The sequence below is a fragment of the Helianthus annuus genome, chromosome 4, assembly GCF_002127325.2.
Source record: "Helianthus annuus cultivar XRQ/B chromosome 4, HanXRQr2.0-SUNRISE, whole genome shotgun sequence".
NCBI lineage: Eukaryota > Viridiplantae > Streptophyta > Magnoliopsida > Asterales > Asteraceae > Helianthus > Helianthus annuus.
In genome coordinates, this window is record NC_035436.2 from 88,814,058 (window position 1) to 88,831,887 (window position 17,830).

General features: G+C 38.5%; 3 protein-coding genes across 11 annotated transcripts in view; 2 read left to right on the top strand and 1 right to left on the bottom strand.

The window, feature by feature from the left end:
* Window positions 1-1,550: 1,550 nt before the first annotated feature.
* Window positions 1,551-3,206, top strand: LOC110914358 (DNA ligase 1-like). The gene is made up of 3 exons (XM_022159154.1): window positions 1,551-1,619; window positions 1,686-1,971; window positions 2,062-3,206. The coding sequence occupies exons 1-3, from the start codon at window positions 1,551-1,553 to the stop codon at window positions 3,204-3,206; spliced, it is 1,500 nt and encodes a 499-aa protein (XP_022014846.1).
* Window positions 3,207-9,325: 6,119 nt separating this feature from the next.
* LOC110912682 (acyl-coenzyme A thioesterase 13) lies at window positions 9,326-17,387 on the bottom strand. 2 transcript variants are annotated; one of them, XM_022157465.2, is made up of 3 exons: window positions 17,112-17,387; window positions 16,867-17,007; window positions 9,326-9,378 (listed from the first exon to the last, which is right to left on the bottom strand). In XM_022157465.2, the coding sequence occupies exons 1-3, from the start codon at window positions 17,304-17,306 to the stop codon at window positions 9,355-9,357; spliced, it is 360 nt and encodes a 119-aa protein (XP_022013157.1). In that variant the 5' UTR covers window positions 17,307-17,387; the 3' UTR covers window positions 9,326-9,354. The 2 variants fall into 2 exon arrangements, with proteins under 2 accessions (XP_022013157.1, XP_022013155.1); XM_022157463.2 differs by lacking the exon at window positions 9,326-9,378 and adding an exon at window positions 13,470-13,782 and having other exon boundaries at window positions 17,112-17,384.
* Window positions 14,597-17,830, top strand: part of LOC110912681 — a 35,766-nt gene continuing 32,532 nt past the window's right edge. For 5 of the 8 annotated variants that reach the window (XR_002578109.2, XR_002578108.2, XR_004890313.1 and 2 more), the window contains exons 1-2: window positions 14,598-15,005; window positions 17,114-17,282. The gene's annotated coding sequence lies outside the window, so the exon portion shown is untranslated. Of the gene's footprint in view, window positions 15,006-17,113; window positions 17,283-17,830 lie in introns of those variants that run through there. The other 3 variants (XR_004890312.1, XM_035988544.1, XM_035988543.1) reach the window with 3 other exon arrangements.

Here is a 17,830-nt window from a genome sequence, read left to right on the forward strand (position 1 = left end):
GATCGTAGGGCCATCCGATCCAATGAACATTATGACATGAATGTTTTTCATTGAGCTTACCTGTCCTGGAATGAATGGCAATCCGATCGGAAGGCCATTCGATCCAAAATCACACATTCACTTGGTTGACTTGTCTAAGGTGCTGAATTGTTATTCACTTGGAACGAATGACAATTCGATCGGATGACAATCCGATCGGAGGGCCATCCTATCCATTTGCACATGTCATGAACTGATGTTGATCTTTATGTTTGTGTCAATCCGATCGGATGACCATCCGAGCAGATGGCCATCCGATCCATCAGTACTGCATAGAGAGGAGATTCCCAGAGTTAGAAAATTTTGAGATTTTTGAAAATTTTTGTCATTTGTCACTTTGTGTCTCGAACTTTGTGCAGACTCTAACATTGATCATTTTTGTAGGCAAGAGCAGCAGATTGGCATTAAGCTCACAACATTTATTGTATATTGGATGAGAACTTTGCAAACATGACACCGTTTAAAGATATGGCGAAGTTTTTAAGGGAGAGTAAGATTGCCAAGGCATTGATTGATAGGACGAAGGTTTATGAATCTCATGTTAGGATGTTTTGGAAATCTGCAAGGTATGAAGAAAGTGAAAAGATGATATACTCAGCTGTACGGAAGAAGGACGAGAATGACGAAGATATTGATGTTGAGGTTAAGTTCAACGTGGGAGAAGTTAGAAGAGTATTAGACTTAAGAGATAGTGATGATGACCCTACTATCGTTCCAGAAAGATTATGCAAGGGTTTATGGTTTAGAATGGGATTTTCTACGCACGTGAATGATAAATATCTCAAGTCTAAGTTTTTTCGTCCATACAAATTCTTGGTTCATTGCGTGATACATGCTTTGTCTCAATGAAAGGGCGCTTACGACGAACCATCAGATTACATCATGAATATTATTACTTGTTTGGTACTCAACAGGCCTTACAATATTTCACAGGTAATATTTGACCACATGGTGGATAATATCAAGGGGGAGAAGTATATTATTTATCTGAGGTTTATACAGATGCTGATTGATGACCAAGTGAAAGATCTTGTGAAGGATTCTGAAGATGAGTTAAATCTACATCATTTGACAGCTGAGACTTTGAGTAGATTAAATCAATATAAACTGAAGAAAGATGAATCGGAGTTAAGAAAATGATCTGTAATATTGCGAATCCAAAATACGTGGCACCGGAAAATGATGCTTGGAGGCACGAGAATAGCAACTCAGAGGATGAGACTGATAGATTAAGTGGCATGCATGAGAAGAAGTTGAGGTATTGGTTCGTGAAGGATGGAAAGAGAAAAAGGACTACTCAAGCATCACCTATAGTGACTGCTCCGAAGATTATTGTTAAGGGTATAGTTGAAAGGGGGAGTCACAAAAAAAGTTAGATTATTAAATATTAATTATGCTAATGAATGATCAATGTTTGTTTTGCAGAGCCACCTAAGAAGAAGCCTACACCAACACTTGTGGATGAACCAGTGATAGATCCTACATAATTAGTGTAGCAAGGTGTTGACTTGATGAAGGAGACACTAGATGATTTTATAAAGAGAAATGAGGAAGCTAAAGCTGCTAAAGCTGCTGCACAAGTTGAAAGTGTTGAAAAGATTGCTGAATCTTCAAAGAATGTTCAAGCAGAAAGTGTCAAATAAAAGGAACCTGAAGGCGTTGCTCATACGGATTCAAGTGATGCTGATGGTGAATCAAGTGATATAGAGTCTGAGATTGATAAGTCGAAGATTGGTGTTGGAAAGATTACCTTGAAAAAGAAGCCTCGGAAGAAGAAAAAGGGTTCTGATGAAGAGGTAGAAACATATATTCCTACACCACAAGCAGAGAAAAAGAAAGGCGTTCTAAAACGAAAAGCAAATCCTCAAGGTGTTATTCCTAGGAGAGCCAGAGTAAGAAAGGGATCTGCATCAGTTCCTGAGATTCAGAGTGGTAAAAGTGAGAAGCATGTTGTAACATCAAAAAGTTCTGAAGCTGATAAAGATCAAAATGTTGAAGTTCCTGAAGTTCAATAAGTTCAAGGTGCTCCAGAGGTTGAGGTTGAAAAGGTTGATAAGCCTGAGGTTGAAAAGAAAGGTGATGATGAAGATGGGGTAGTAATTACAGGTGAAAGAGTATCTACACCACCACTATCACCAGAAAATCCAACCATTCATATTCCTGATGATCCAAAGCAATCACCGCCAAAGAAAGATACTACTCCGGGCTTATTTGAAGGTTTTCCTAACATTCATGGTGAATTTAAGGATAATATTCTTCCTGATGAAGACTATGACATGTTTCATGATGCAACGATCAAGGATCTAACAAAGAAAGTAAGTCTTTTGGAGAAAGGAAAGGCCAAAGCAGAAGCTGATCGTGATGAGTTGAAAAAGAAACTTGCTAAGGCTGAGAAAATAAATGAAGAGATGAAGTCAGTAGTGAATGATCATGCTGAAAGAATTGATGCATTGACAGAGGATCTGGCTGATAATGCTAAACTCATTGATCAACTCACTAATGAGCTTTCAAAAGTGAATGCAAGATACGAGAACATGAATGAAACAAACCAGACGTTGCATCAAATGCTCGATGATCTTCATGAAGCGTCTTCCAATGAAAACAAAGTTTTAAAGCTAGAGATAGAAGCTCTAAGGGCAGACAAGGCTGTGAAAGATGAGCAGTTGAATATGTTATATGTTGTTGTGGAACACAAGCTTGGAATCGACGTCCAAGATGTGTACAATGATTTAGAGATTCAGAGGGTTGAACAAAGAAGAATTGCTAGGGAGAAAGAGTTGGCGAAAGAAGCAACTCAGAGGAAGAAAGAGTTGATTGTTGGGACTCAAGAAGTTGGAGGTTCTTCGAGTCAGCCTAAAGGTGATGTTGAGATGGTTGATGCAGGGGTAAATGCAGAAGAGGAACATATGGATGTTGATCAAGATCCAAGATTTGTACTTGTTGCTGATTCAGTCTCTCTACCTTATAGTTTTCATGATATAATCCGTTTAGTGCAAGTTGAACAACATAAACGGAAGGTGAGAGAACCTGAAATGAAGTTACTACGTTATAAAGAAGAAGAGAAAGAAGAAGAGGAAGAAGAGAAGCTGGATGATCAAGAGTTGAAGGATATATTTGATGACATCGACAACTACGTTCCAGAAAATGATGATGATGATGATGATTAAGGAGCAACAGGGTTGCTAATTGTGAAGCCTTCAGTTCAACAATCGCGGGATGATTTTCTGAATGATGAAATCAATGAACAACAGGAGGATCAGCATCAGGAGTCTTCTTCTTCTGGAAAACAACACGCTAATCAGGTATTCCTCACACAACCCAAAGTCATTTATTTACATTCTACATTTGAGGGGGAGTTAGAGGTACCGAGAACCAGAGAAGAGATGTTGGAAGAGTTAGGGATGGATGACGGTAATCTTAAGTTTGGTATAGAAGATGAAATTCCATCGTCGCCAAAGAAAGAGTATGAGTTTAAGCTTGCAAATGAAGCTGATAACTTTGATCATGTTGAGACTGAAGAGGGGTCTGATACATCTGAAGAAGATACGCCCTATCACTACGTTGGGGTTGATGAAACTTTTCCTACGTTTGCTGAGATGTTCAAGACACAAAATGAAGATGAACTACGAAGGAAAGTGGTTGAAAAGATAGCTACAGAAGGTATTCCTAAGACAGTTCCGGAAGATACATTGTTAGAAGGCAGAAAGAACAGGTTTAAGGTTATGCTAAAGAAGAGGAAGTTCAAGAGGCCACTGCAGTACTTCACAGATCATCCAGATGAGTCTCTGGGTGACATTCTTTCGTGGGGTTATCTTGAAGACTTGCAGGTATATGCCATCAGAAGGGAACAAGGTGTTCAGTACTTTGAATTTTTGTCAGATATCAAAACACTCCCTTGGTGGGATGTTGAAGAGTTGGTGCATACCAAGAATATCAAGCAGTTCTATCATGCTCTTGATGTGAAAGTTCACGACCAGAAGTTATGGAAATACATAAAGCATCAAGCAAAGCATAGATTTCCTGATTGGAAGCCACATTTTCCTAAACAAGACATAAAGATTGATCTAGTGACGAAAGAGAAAGATATTACGTTGATAATAAAGCCACCAAGATGTTTGAAAAATATGCCACTGCGTGCGATGGAACAGGATTTCTATGAAGACTTCCAAGGTTGGATGTACAATCAGAGCACAGCAGAAGCGGTTATCTCTTTGTTTAACAAGAAGACTGGAGAATCAAGGAGGATCTGTGTGTTGGATCCAATGTGGCTAGTAAACTGTTCAAAGAAGGATATTGAGTGCTTGTTTTTCAACAAGATAGTTTATGATGCTCCAGACAAAGTAGAAGCACAGCAATATCAGAAGATGGCCGACTTATGCTTCGAAAAAGATATCAACTCTGGTAGGTATTGGAAGTCAAAGTTCAGAGACTTAGAGTTGGAAGAATTCCTGAAGAAAGAGAAGCGTAGTCAAAGATTAAGAGAGATTGCTGAGAGAGCGGCCGTTGTTGGTAGAAGAAAGCTTATGAGACCTCTACCAACTGACCAAACGCTAATCGAAAAGGAGGAGAACAAGATCCCTAGGTGGGATAGAAAGCGTGATGGTGATCTTGTGTATAGAAAGTGTTGGAATGAAGTTGGTAGGCCTCTGAGGCGAAAGATGCTTGCTGAAAGAGATGAACAAAGAAGACAGAAATCTAAAGCTAGGAGACGCAGCAGGAAGATGACTTAAAGAGTATGCAGGAAGGAAGACTACATCTACATCCAAGGGGGAGTCTGTTAGTGCATTATGTCAGTAGCTTCCGTCTGTATTGAGTCTTATGTTTTTTGTCATGTATGTGTGTTTGTATGTATGTATATGTATGTATTTTGTGTCTAGATAAAACAGGGAACGGAACAGTAACTGTCAGATGTGATCCGAACGGATGACATGTGTCATACGTACAGATGGCCATCCGATCGGATGACCATCCGATCGGGTGACACTCCTCACTTCCCTATGTTGCCTATAAATAGTGGATTAGGGCCATTAGTTTAGAACCCTTTTCACTTGATTGTCATAGCGAAGCTCTGTCTGACTTTCATCTGGAACTCTTGTATTTTCACATTCTATCAATGAAGTTGGACATGTTAAGCGTTGAGATTGTTGTATGTGATTCTCAGACGATGCTGAGGGATTTTGCACCTCGTCATTGATCGATTCTGCCATGTTCTTCTACTAGAACCGTTCCTGATTGTGCGCCTAACAAAAATATAGTGTTTTGGAGTTTTGTTTTTGGATTTATGGTTATGGGTTTTCTTTTTTTATATTATAATTTTCAATTTTCTATAGGAGAGTGTTTGTCTGGTATAAAAATAGGGTATTGTTAAATACACCCGAAAGTCATTTTTTTTTTACCTTTTCCCAGCCATTTCAGTCAACTTTTCAAGTTTCTTTCAAGTTTCCATAAACCAACTTTATAGTCAATGGAACAAGTTTCCATAAACTAACTTTTACTTGGACAATCTTTTAACCCAGTCAATGGAACAAGCTTTACACCCCATATTACACCACCCGCCGTACGGCTCCGGCCACCACCACCCACCGCACACCTCCGGCCACCACCACCCATCGCACACCTCCAGTCAATGAAAGAAGATGATTTTTTCATCAGAACACCTCAATTTGTCACTAATCAGGTAAAAAACACATTAGAACAAGTTTTTTATAACTAGATCTTTAAAAAAAACAAGCTTTTTACCACCAGATCTATAAAAAAACAAGCTTTTTACCGGAGTTCTTTCTTGCTTTGTTTTCTTGAATCATCATCGTTGGAGCCGTCGATTAGAACCATTCATGTTCGCCGTAAGGTTCACCGGAACCGCCATTAGATCGGAGCCATCGTCCTCTTTGATCGGAGCCGTTCATGTTCGCCGGAAGGTTCACCGGAAGGCTCTCTCTCTCTCTCTATCTGTCATCTAGGCTCTCTCTCTCTCTCTAACACTGTGTTCCAGAGTTAAGTTAAGAAGAGAAAAGAAAGAATTCTCGCATCTTCTTTTCTTTCTCTCTGTTTCTTTCCAAATTCGAAAGATTAATTTTAGGCAAAAAAAACTCTCATTTTCTCTTCTTTTCTCTCCTTTAATGAAACTCTGGAACACAACTAAATATTATTTCCTTTTAAATCTTTTCTTTTCTCTCATTTAGTGAAACTCGGCAACTAAGCGTAATTGTTCTGTATATCTCACGTGCTCCTTATATTGCTTTATTTTTTATTTGTTTATTGATTTGTTTATATATTTTGTTTACATATTTCATTTTAGTTATTAACAATTAGTTTTATTGATTTGTTTATATATTTTTGTTCTTTATATTGCATTTGTTAGTTATTAATAATTTATAATTTTTTTTTTAAAATTAAATTTCATTTATAGGTATTCAGGTCTTGTGAAGAATTGATGAATTGGGTACAAAAGTCGGCATACTCACTCAGTGTTGTCGTCATTAAAAGAAGGTCGAATAAAAGACCTTGTGGTTTCGCATATAGGGTTGTGCTCCAATGTGATCGTGGCGGCGAATATAACGTAAAGGATTCAAGTAAAGTTACCGGCACAAAAAAACTAATTGTCCTTTTGAATTAGAAGGAACATATTTAGATGACTATGATTGTTGGACCTTAAAGGTGACATGTGATCGACATAACCATCAACCTATACTATTTATGGAGGGTCATTCATATGCAAAGCGGCTTTCCGAGGATGAATTTAACTTGGTTGTAGAATTGACAAGGATGAATGTGGTGCCACGTGATATTCTAGCAATGCTTAAAGAGAGGAATTTAATTAACGTGTCTACACTTAGGAATATTTACAACGCACGCAACAAAATTCGCATGGTCGATCAAGTAGGCAAATCTCCAATGCAGGTTCTATTGTCCCTTTTGCATTCTAATGGTTATGTTTATGAAATTACTACAACCGGGTTAAATGAATTTAAAAATTTATTCTTCATTCATCCGACATCATTTGATATTTGGCGTGCATTTCCACATGTGTTGATTATAGATGTCACGTACAAAACAAACCACTATAATATTCCTTTCCTTGAGGTTGTTGGTGTAACTTCAACCAGCAAAACATTTTCCATAGCTTTCGCCTTTATGCATAATGAGAAGACAATTAACTATACATGGGTCTTAAACTGTCTAAAGTTGACACTAGACAAGTGCATGCTTCCACGTGTTATACTTACAGACAGGGAGATGGCACTAATGAATGCATGCAAAGAAGTTTTTCCGGATGCTGCTCATTTGCTTTGTAGGTGGCACATTGAGCAGAACATCTTTAGAAGATGTAGGCAATCTTTTAGGTCATTAAAGGTTTGGGAAGAATTTCTTTTGTTATGGAAGTCACTAGAAAATTCTACAACATTGGAATCTTACACAGAAAATTACAGGCAGCTTGAGACATTATTGATCAAACATCCACGTATGTCTTCCATAATCACACAAAAGTGTATATATATATATATATATATATATATATATATATATATATACATATAGGGGAATGCTAGACAGAAAACCCTTAAATTCTTAGGAAACTCTGAAAACTCAAATCTCCCCCCATTTTTACCCAACCTCCGGACATTTTTTTTTTTGAAAAAAAATGACACATCTAATATACATGTTGTAAAGTGTTTTGGGCCAAAAAAAGCAAAAAAGCGCCGAATGGATTTTTAAAAAAAAATAAACAAATTTCAGCAATGTCCGGTTGCCTAACATGTGTTAGACAAAAATGCTGAAAGTTGCTGAAATTTGTTTTTTTTTTTTTTTAAAAAAACCCTTCGGCGCTTTTTTGATTTTTTTGGCCCAAAACTCTTAAAAACATATATATTACATGTGTTATTTTTTTCAAAAAAAAAAAAAAAAAGTCGGGAGCTTTGAGTTTTCCGGGTTTCTTAAATATTTAGGGTTTTCTATATAGCCCAACCCTTTATTTTGATGTTCAGGTGTTTTAGCATAAGTAAACGAAATTTGGTTAAACGACTACAAGGAAAGGCTAATTGGTATATTAATTCATATCTTGGGTTTATCTATCACATCCCTAAAAATAATGTGTTTTAGGATGAAATTGGAAACAGAGAAAGTAGAACACCAATGGGTTTCTTTTATATTTTATTTATCTTCATTAAATTTTGTGTGTGGAAATGTGCAGAACAAAAGAAAAGTTGGTTGTTGATAATCTGGGTTAGCTGATGATGCTGGTGAGTAATTGTTGGTGGTCTTCAGCTATAAAGGTAGGGTGGTTGTTGATGGGTTTTGTGGTTTTTTTATATATATGTGTTAAATATGATTTTGAAAAGATCAAAAAGCTCTTATATGCAAAGCATGTGAGTTAATTTAACCAAAAAAAAAAAAAACAAATGAGGTTAATGGTAAAGGTTGATCATGTAACAAAACATGAACATAAAGGTTGGGTTTTGCCGATTTCATAGTAAAAGGTATAAAGTGCAGTATGGGTATAACATAAAGGTTGATTTATGCAATTTTGTCTGAAAACAATGACTACAAACTCTTGACTTTGAATTTTTATTTGTTGTTAAATGCATTATGTATTTATGTTGCAACATTTTATTGACGATTTGGTTAACCTTTTTTAGAATGGTTTGTCTAATTTGATTTGTCATATCTTACCGTCGCAACGTGCTACTTGGCATTATGTTACGTCGTTGCCGCATTGGGACGAATGATAAATCTAGTTAAAGATAAAAGAAGAAGAAAGAAAAAAACCCAAAAGTGGGTAGAACGTACAAAAAATATGAGTATAACCCCTCATGCACATAACACTTTCCATACATAAGGTGCAACCCAATCATACACAAACAACTTGCAAATTTATATACTATTAATTTGAAACATTTGTGTGTATCTTAGGTTGTAAGTTGTGCTTAAATGGTTGTACCTTAATCAAATAATAATGGTTTCATTACCTTACCAAATTCAATTTATTCTGTATGCATGTATGATTGTAAATTGTGCTTAAATGGTTGTACCTGTCACACCCAACTGATGGCGGAATCATCGGGGCGCGGCACTGAGCGAAACAGATTGTCCAGAAGTTTCCATAACAATTATCATTACTATTCAATTTAAAATAACATGTCCCATACCATGTCTCAAACAGTAAACAAATTATGACAGACAAAATCTAGGCAAATAGTTCTATTCCGACAACTCAGATTTAAATAGAGCAATTGTTTATCTGCTTCTAGAGACGCCTGATTACATTAGTACAGACAACTATTTGTTGGCCTCTAGAAACTTATTATCCTCGCTTTCCTAGCAGCTAACTATCCAAAATACCTGTCACATACGTTAAAATAAAAGTCAATACACATAGTGTAAAGGCGAGTATACAAGTTTGATAATAGCATATAGAGTTCGAAATAGTTTACGCATAACCAGCACGTACACGGAGGAAAACGAAGCATGTTAATTATCGACATGAATCTATCGATACCAATGACTGCGGGTTGATTGCCCAAGGCAGTTCGTAATACAGGATCACCACTGTAATCCATGCAAATAAGTGTCCTTAACAACCCCCGTGTGAACGGGTGCTGAGTCCAAACTATAGTACTATCGTCGTTAAGGCAGGTAGACAGCATTCCATGTGTAAACATAACAAATAAGCATTTATTAAGTCACGTATAACATGCGGTAACGGTTAGCGTTTTAAATATTGCGTAGTGTGTTCGATGTGATTTCGTATAAGTAACGTATGCAACACCCAAAAGTGCTTAAAGCAAAAAGGGATCGAGTATACTCACAGCGGTTGATGGATTGAAGGGAGCGCTTGAGAGTAAGGTTAGCCTGAACAGTTCGAAAGTATAACGGTAAGCAACGCGTAAAACGGAAACAGGTGTTGATGGATCGGACAGCTGGTCGATCGGACGGTAGTCCGATCGGACGGCTGACCGTGCGGTTGACAGTCCGTTCGGACAGTTGTTCGGTCGGACAGGAGTCCGATCGGATGGCTATTCGAGTGGATTGTTTCTTCCTTTGAGTAGGATGTGTTTGTGTATGATGGTTGACTTTTGAAGTTTTCGTTGTAGTATTTGAAAACATTGAAGTATCTTTACGTTTTAGGTCGGTCGATCGGACGGTCGTTTGACCGGCCGGCAACCCGATCGGTTGATACTTCAGTGATGAACATGTCCTCAGCAAAAGGTCACTCGATCGGAAAGTTGTTCGATCGGGTGGCATTTGTCGTGCATTGAACATGTTGAAAAATCGATTAAGTATTTAAAGTCAAGTATCTCATGATCCGAAGAGTAATCTGATCGGATGGCAGTCCGATAGGACAGCAGTTCGTTCAATACTCAAACTTTAAATAGGTTAATTAAGTGTGGGACCTATGTGCTAGCCGATCGGCTGGCCAGTCGTTTGGCTGTCTGTCCGTGCGGCTGGCTGTCCGTTCGGACAGCAGTCCGATTGGACAGTGCCTTGTCCTGGTCGGCCTGTTCGTCTAACACTTGGTTGTTTTGATGTTTGTTGTTTTATCGAGGTGTTTTGATACGAGTCAAGCAACAGGAACCTCGTCATTACTTGGTTCCCCTAATCGGACAGGAATCACACAAATTTGATTAGTGAACGGTTCGGGACGGTGTTTCATGTTTAGCCCGAAATCGGTGAACCTCGTGGATAGAATCCGGATCTTGGCCACACAGTCACCGGAATGATTAGTAAGTCAGCACAAGTTCCGTTTCTATCGGTTTTGAGGGTATTGAGTGTAAAAGAGTTGAAAGAAAGTTAGAAAAACATTCTTTCAATCCTTTTCCACCGTGAATGTGTTTAGATCTATGAAAGATCTTTGTTGTTTATGTAGAAATCGGTTAGATCTAAGTTGTTCTTGGTGGATTGAGGCCAAAACATGAACTTCTCCAAGAACACCATGATGACAACATCCTAGAACACTTGAATCTTGATGATTTCACGGTTAGAAGTTAAGATTTAAAAGATAGAAAGGTGTAGGAGTGCGTGTAGAACAAGAAAGTACAAGATTTAGGACGAGATCTTACCGGAATCGCGAGAAATCTAAGAAAAGGTGAAGAACACGAGCTGGTCGGTCAGAGGATTTCCAAAAGTGGAAATGATGACAATGACAGGGGTATTTATTGGTTTCCAAATGAGGAAAGTGTTGGCCGATCGGTCAGGCAGCTCGATCGGTCAGCCTGTCCGATCGGACAGCAGTCCAATCGGCCGGCTGGTCGATCGGCTGGTAGCCTGATCGATCAGTTGCCTGATTCGAGTGTTCGGTGCGACGATTTTTTTTGATATTTCGATTTCGATTGTGAGCAATGCGAATGCGGTAGAGTTTCCTATTCAAATTACTTTTAATCCCAACCACTCATATCGCGCGCTGTCTCTTCTCCACTAATTATCATACTATATCTACGTACCGTCATCCTTGTTTCGTATTTGGTTTGCGAGTTCGATTCGATTGCGATTGAGTTTGATTGCGTTTCGATTGCGATTCGATTGATTACCACATATAACATAAATAAACATGCACAAGTAACACATAAGGCACACACACACGTATAATAACACCAAAATTGCGTAATTCGGGTTTGCGAGCGCGATGTTGATTAGATTAGATTGATTTGCGTTTAATTAACTTTATCGCATTATTACTTCCTATTATTCACAGTCGTAAAGCGGTTCGTAGCGATAAACAATTCGATTACTTTGATTTTAACTAATTACTCCACATAATACACCTAATGTAAAATCATAAAATAGGCTAGCCATAGTCAAAGAAGTCGAAACAGTAATTGAGCAAGGAGTGACAGATCGCAATTAGCGATCTTTTCTTCCTTTGACTTCAATCTTGACTTTGACTTTGACTTTCGAAACACGGGGTGTTACAGCCTCCCCTTGTTTAGGGAATTTCGTCCCGAAATTAAGCTGAAGGTTGCACAACACCGTGAATCACTTTGGAGAACTTTCTCTTTCTAGACTTTCACTCTCTAGAACAAGTTCTTTCAAACAACTGTGGGTACTTCGTCTTCATGTCGCTTTCGAGTTCCCAAGTGAACTCTGCGCCTCGTTTGCCTTCCCATCGAACCTTCACAATAGGAATGCGCGAGCGTCTGAGCTGCTTGGTTTGGCGATCCATGATTTCAACAGGCTTTTCCACAAAGTGTAGTGTTTCGTTTATTTGGAGGTCGTCGAGAGGTACAATTAAATCATGGTCAGCCAGGCACTTTCGGAGGTTCGACACATGGAAAGTCGGGTGGACATTACTAAGTTCCTCCGGTAGTTCGAGTCTGTAGGAGACTTTTCCGATCCTTTCCAGAATCTTAAAAGGTCCAACATATCGAGGCGCTTGTTTCCCTTTCTTGCCGAATCTGACCACACCCTTCCAAGGTGATACCTTTAGGAGTACGTAGTCGCCAACGTCAAATTCAAAGGGCTTGCGTCGTTTATCGGTGTAACTTTTCTGTCTACTTCGAGCTTTCAACAAGTTGTCTCGAATTTGGAGGACTTTGTCAGTCGTTTCTTGCAATAGCTCAGGACCGGTTAATTGCGAGTGACCGATCACGTGCCATACAATAGGCGATCGACATCTTCTTCCATATAAAGCCTCGAATGGTGCCATTTGGATGCTGGTATGATAACTGTTGTTATACGAGAATTCGACTAACGGCAGGTATTTGTCCCAATTACCACCAAAGTCTATGACACACGAACGGAGCATGTCTTCAAGAGTACGAATCGTTCTTTCAGTTTGACCGTCGGTTTGAGGTGGAATGCGGTACTCAGATTAAGCATAGACAAAGAGAAGCTTGAAACGTTTCCCACAATCGCGAAGTAAACCGAGCATCACGGTCAGAGATGATATCACGAGGCGTCCCATGATTACAAATGATCTCGTCGGTGTAGATTCGGGCTAATCGTTCCACCATTGGTTTAAACTAATACATGTAGTTAGGGATGAACTCGGTACCGACCGGTACCGGAACCGAAAGTACCGGTACCAAAAATCCCCAAAAATGGGTACCGGTACGGTACCGGTATTTGAGGGTAAAAACCGGTAAATACTGGTACCGTACCAGACCGGTACCGAACCGGTACCGAAAATATCAAAAATCGGTACCAAAAATGTATCCGGTTCGGTAAATTCGGTACCAGTACCGGGTCCAATTTGCTCATCCCTACATGTAGTAACCAAATACATTCATTTGGTGATAAAGTAGATGTAGAAGAACAACCAACTCAAAACACAAAACAAATTACACAAAACAAATTGCATATTTACATTACTTTTACATATCTCTATATCTTGCCTTTTTAATGTTTGGTTTCTAAGAATATTAAAATAATTCTGAGAATGAAAGGTCATTGAGTTCTAGATTATCCAATGTGAATTAATTTTCCGCTGATTGAAATTTCAAGAAGTTGGGACTCGAATTCAGATTTCTAGTCGAGTTGGGTCGGTTAGAGACTTAAAATTGTTTAGTATCGATGGGTTTAGCATCTAAGGTTAGACACGTCCAGGACCGTATTCACTTTCCTCATATAATAATTCATTACTATCACAAATAAAATCAAATCAAATCAAATTTTGCTAACTGGTTTACTAAACAATGAATGCCGTCCTTCAGCAATTAACACACCCGAAGCTTTGTTCTTTACATGAACAAGAGTTCCATTATAGGCTCCTTTTCCACCCAGAAGCTTTGCACTAATCTCCAGTTCATCCTGCCAACAAGGTACATTGTCCAACATAAGCATATAAACAAACAAAACCCCATCATGCTTATGGTCTAAGGGTGGGCAGTATGATTTGTGGGGAGTCATTCGGTGAGTGGGTGTCACACCGATCGGTGACCACACCATCATGATGAAGACCATCGGTGAGTGGGTGTTCGGTGAGGGAAATCGGGGTATAGTCACCGATGTGATTGAGTGCAAAGATTAATGAAATTTGACCGTTAAAAATATATAACTCAAACACCCTAGAGTGATTAATCATACCTACTGATTGAGTGTAAAATGGGGAGTGGAATGGGTAGTTGACATGGCATAATATTATTGGGTAGAGAATCACTCAAACACCCTAGAGTGATTAACCATACCCCCACCCTAACCCCGGCCTGTTCTAGTGCACACCCCTTTGGGCCACCTCTACTGGCCAATAGGAAGTCAAATCTGCGGCCTCCTACGCAACTTTTTTACGGGTGTCCCGTGGAAGGAAAATATCATTTGTGGGATTGGCCATATCCCCCCCAACTTGCTGACCATTAAAACTTTTTAATCCTTCATTTGAATATTGGCATTACATATATTTATGGATAAATTACACTTTTCGTCCTTTATGTTTGTGTCGAATTGCAATGGATAACCTTTAACTTCAATAATTACAGTCACAATCCTTTATTTGGAAAACTCATTACACCTTTCGTCCTTTACCATTAACAAGGTTAATTTTAAACCTTAAATATTGTCACATGGATCTCATATGAGGGCATTTATGTCCTTTCCCACTTAATTCTTCCCCCTTTTAAGTCTCTTCTCTCCCTCACAACTCTCTTCTCTTTCCCTTTGTCACCACCACCACCACCACCACCACCAGGCACTTTTCAGGCCAGATCCATCACCGCCCTCCCCATCAACCTCCGCTGCAAGATTTCATCCACCACCGCCATCTAAGTGGTGGTTTTCTCATACGAACCATTCACCCAATACCATTATCTTCACCGTCTCTACACAAACACCCTACACCATTTTCTTTAACATCACAACTGCCAAAAATTCGTTGCTAAACAAACCCCAAAGATCGTCGACAAAATGATTGTTCAATTTACGATCTCAGTTTGGGGAAAATGAAGACGTCGGATATGAACACCCCTCCATCTCGACTTAGGGTTTCGATAGGATGATGATGATATTCTATGGTAATTTCCGGTGACAATTGACGACAGGTATACACAAATCGGAGTTTATTTCATTTGAATTCAGGGTTTTGTTTTATTAGTAATGCTAGGTAAAGTGCTATTCAGTTTTCTCACTGGAAAATTCTAAATCTCAAAGATAGTGATGCTGGTGAAACAAGTTTTTTTGTTTAGATTTTTAAAAAATGGGTTTTGGTTTTGGTGGCTGTTTGTTTAATTTGTAATGGTGTAGTTGATGATATGAACATTGGGAATGGATTGAAGTTTGGGTTTTGGTTAATTTGGGGATTAATGTTAGTTTTAGGTTGATTAATTTGGGGGATTAATTGAACGGGGACTTGACTATTGTTTGGTTCGTATATGAACAAGAAAAAATTATTAGATCAAACAGATGGAAGTGGGCTTTTTTGGATTACCTTAATATTGAGACAGTCCGTAAGCATACATTTGTTTTGAGTAAAGTTTTTGGATGATGGAGGTGGTGAGCAAGGGTGGTAGCCGACTGTTGAATTTTCGAAAACTTAAATCTCGTAAAAGTTTTCTAGAGAGAGATAGACATGAGAGAGAAGAGAGAAATTATATAAGGTTTTTGGTTGTGTGTCTGTAAAAATAAAAGGAAAAAGGAGATATATATTTTAAATATAGTAGTAAAATTACTAACATACCCTCATGTGCAAGGCACATGTCATACTTAACTGAAAATTTTAACTTGGTTAGTGATAAAGGACGTAGAGTGTAATGAGTTTTCCAAATAAAGGATTGTGACTGCAATTATTGAAGTTAAATGTTATCCATTGCAATTCGATACAAACATAAAGGACGAAAAATGTAATTTACCCTATATTTATAGAGCATACATTATAGCAAAGCCTCATATATACATCTATTTATAGAGCATTAAGTGAAATATATAAAACCCTATAACTGTAGCAAAGCCTCCTAACTACCATAACTGTAATAATTAGTTTAACAAAGCTGGCTAATAGCTGCTAACAACTGTATATATACAGACTCTTAATACAAGCTTTACTTGACAAGAGCATGAGGCAATCATGTCGGGATGACAGGTTTCAGGTTCACGAGTGAATCATTAAACCTAAACCCTAATACGACCCACAGATTTATAAGTGTGCTTGGGTTTAATGATTCAACGCGCATACCGAAAACCATCCCTAGGATCATGTGCATGGCTTTATTGACCACGTCATGGTGACGTTTTCGGTCAGAGTGAAGTAAACTTGACAAGAAACCACATTGTAGTAACTTTTTGGCACACACTAGTGACAATTGTGCCCAATCTAACACTTGGCTTATGATTTCGATTAACAAAAGTGACATCCACAACCACTCCTCGACAACCGATTTAAGCACTTCTTTATTTGATCACAGTAATTGCAGAAGGCCCTAAATTAAACGCTTACTGCAAAACAATTCTCTATAACTCCCACAGTTGAGATGCAAACTATATTCCGAGTGCAAGGTGAACAATAATAAGTGTTACGTAAATGCAAACACACAAAGCAATCAATATGAAACCCTAATTAGGGGTGTTAAACGGGTCGTGTTCGCAGGTTGGTGGGTTCAACCCGACCCGAACCTGGAAATTTTACACGAACTCGAACAAAACCCATACTTTAAGTCATGTCGGTAGGTTGACCCGAACACGACCCATTTAACATAATTTTTTTTTCGACACGAACCCGGCCCGTTTAGCTAAACGGGTTCGCGGGTTCAACCTGAAACTGACCCGAACCCGATTAGACTAAACCCAAACCCGCAAACTTCGTGTTAGGTTCGTGTCGTGTTTCAGGGTGGTGTCAGTAACCAACATGTTATTCAAAAACATACATATTGTTTCATTTCATAAGCAAAAAAAAAAAAAAAAACTTACATTAATCTTGGCTGTAGACAGATACGAAATAGACATATCCACAGAAACCTTCATAGGCACATCCATCTCATGCAACAAAGCTCCACCAATCAGATCTACAAAGGTGGCAATCGCGCCATTCGCCAGATCTCCATTCCGATCCTGTCAACAAACCGAAACAACCAACTAAAATATAACTAATTACAAACAAGTGGCAGGCCCCATCCTGCTATATATGAAACTAATCGAGTGTAAAATTGAATTACAGTGAGGCGAGGGGGGATCGTGAAGGAGCAGGAGATGGAACCAGGTTGTAATTGGTCAACTCGAATGCCTTTGAGTGCCAAGTCGTCGTAGAAGCAGTAGGAGAGTTCCGGTCGCAGGGGAGAGGTGTTGATTCCGGCAACTCGATCGGAATGTTCGTCGGTTACTTGCAGGTATTCTCTCGTCCTCTTCTCCATGAATTTGACGGAACTGGTGTATTCAGTTTTGATCTAACAATAATGAATTTGAATATATAAAGTGATACTGACAACTACCTCATTTTTGTTAGCTACTTACATTTGTGTGTGTGTTTTTTTAACAATAGACTTTTTTTTCCATTTTTTTTCACTACACCTCATACTTCTTTAACATTATTTTTATGTAATAAAACTTTCGCTTTCTTATAATTTTGTTACAAAATTTAAGTTAGTTTTGTTTTTATAATAGTTTTGTTTTACGTTTTTTCTCATGTTCGATTGTTATTTAGTTGCTACTTAGCATTATGTTTGTTGGTCATATTTGGTCCGTTTTTTACCCCCCCCCCCTAATTTTTTAATACGTGTCTGTATACATTCACATCCGTCGATGGTTTACTTCACGTGAGTCACTAGGTGTTAAAAATTCGTGATTTATTTTATGATTTTTCTCGGTTTTGGTCTTCATTTAATTGGTACTTAGCACGGCTTTATGTCTCCCGCCCCGTAGTACTGGTAGAATGGTT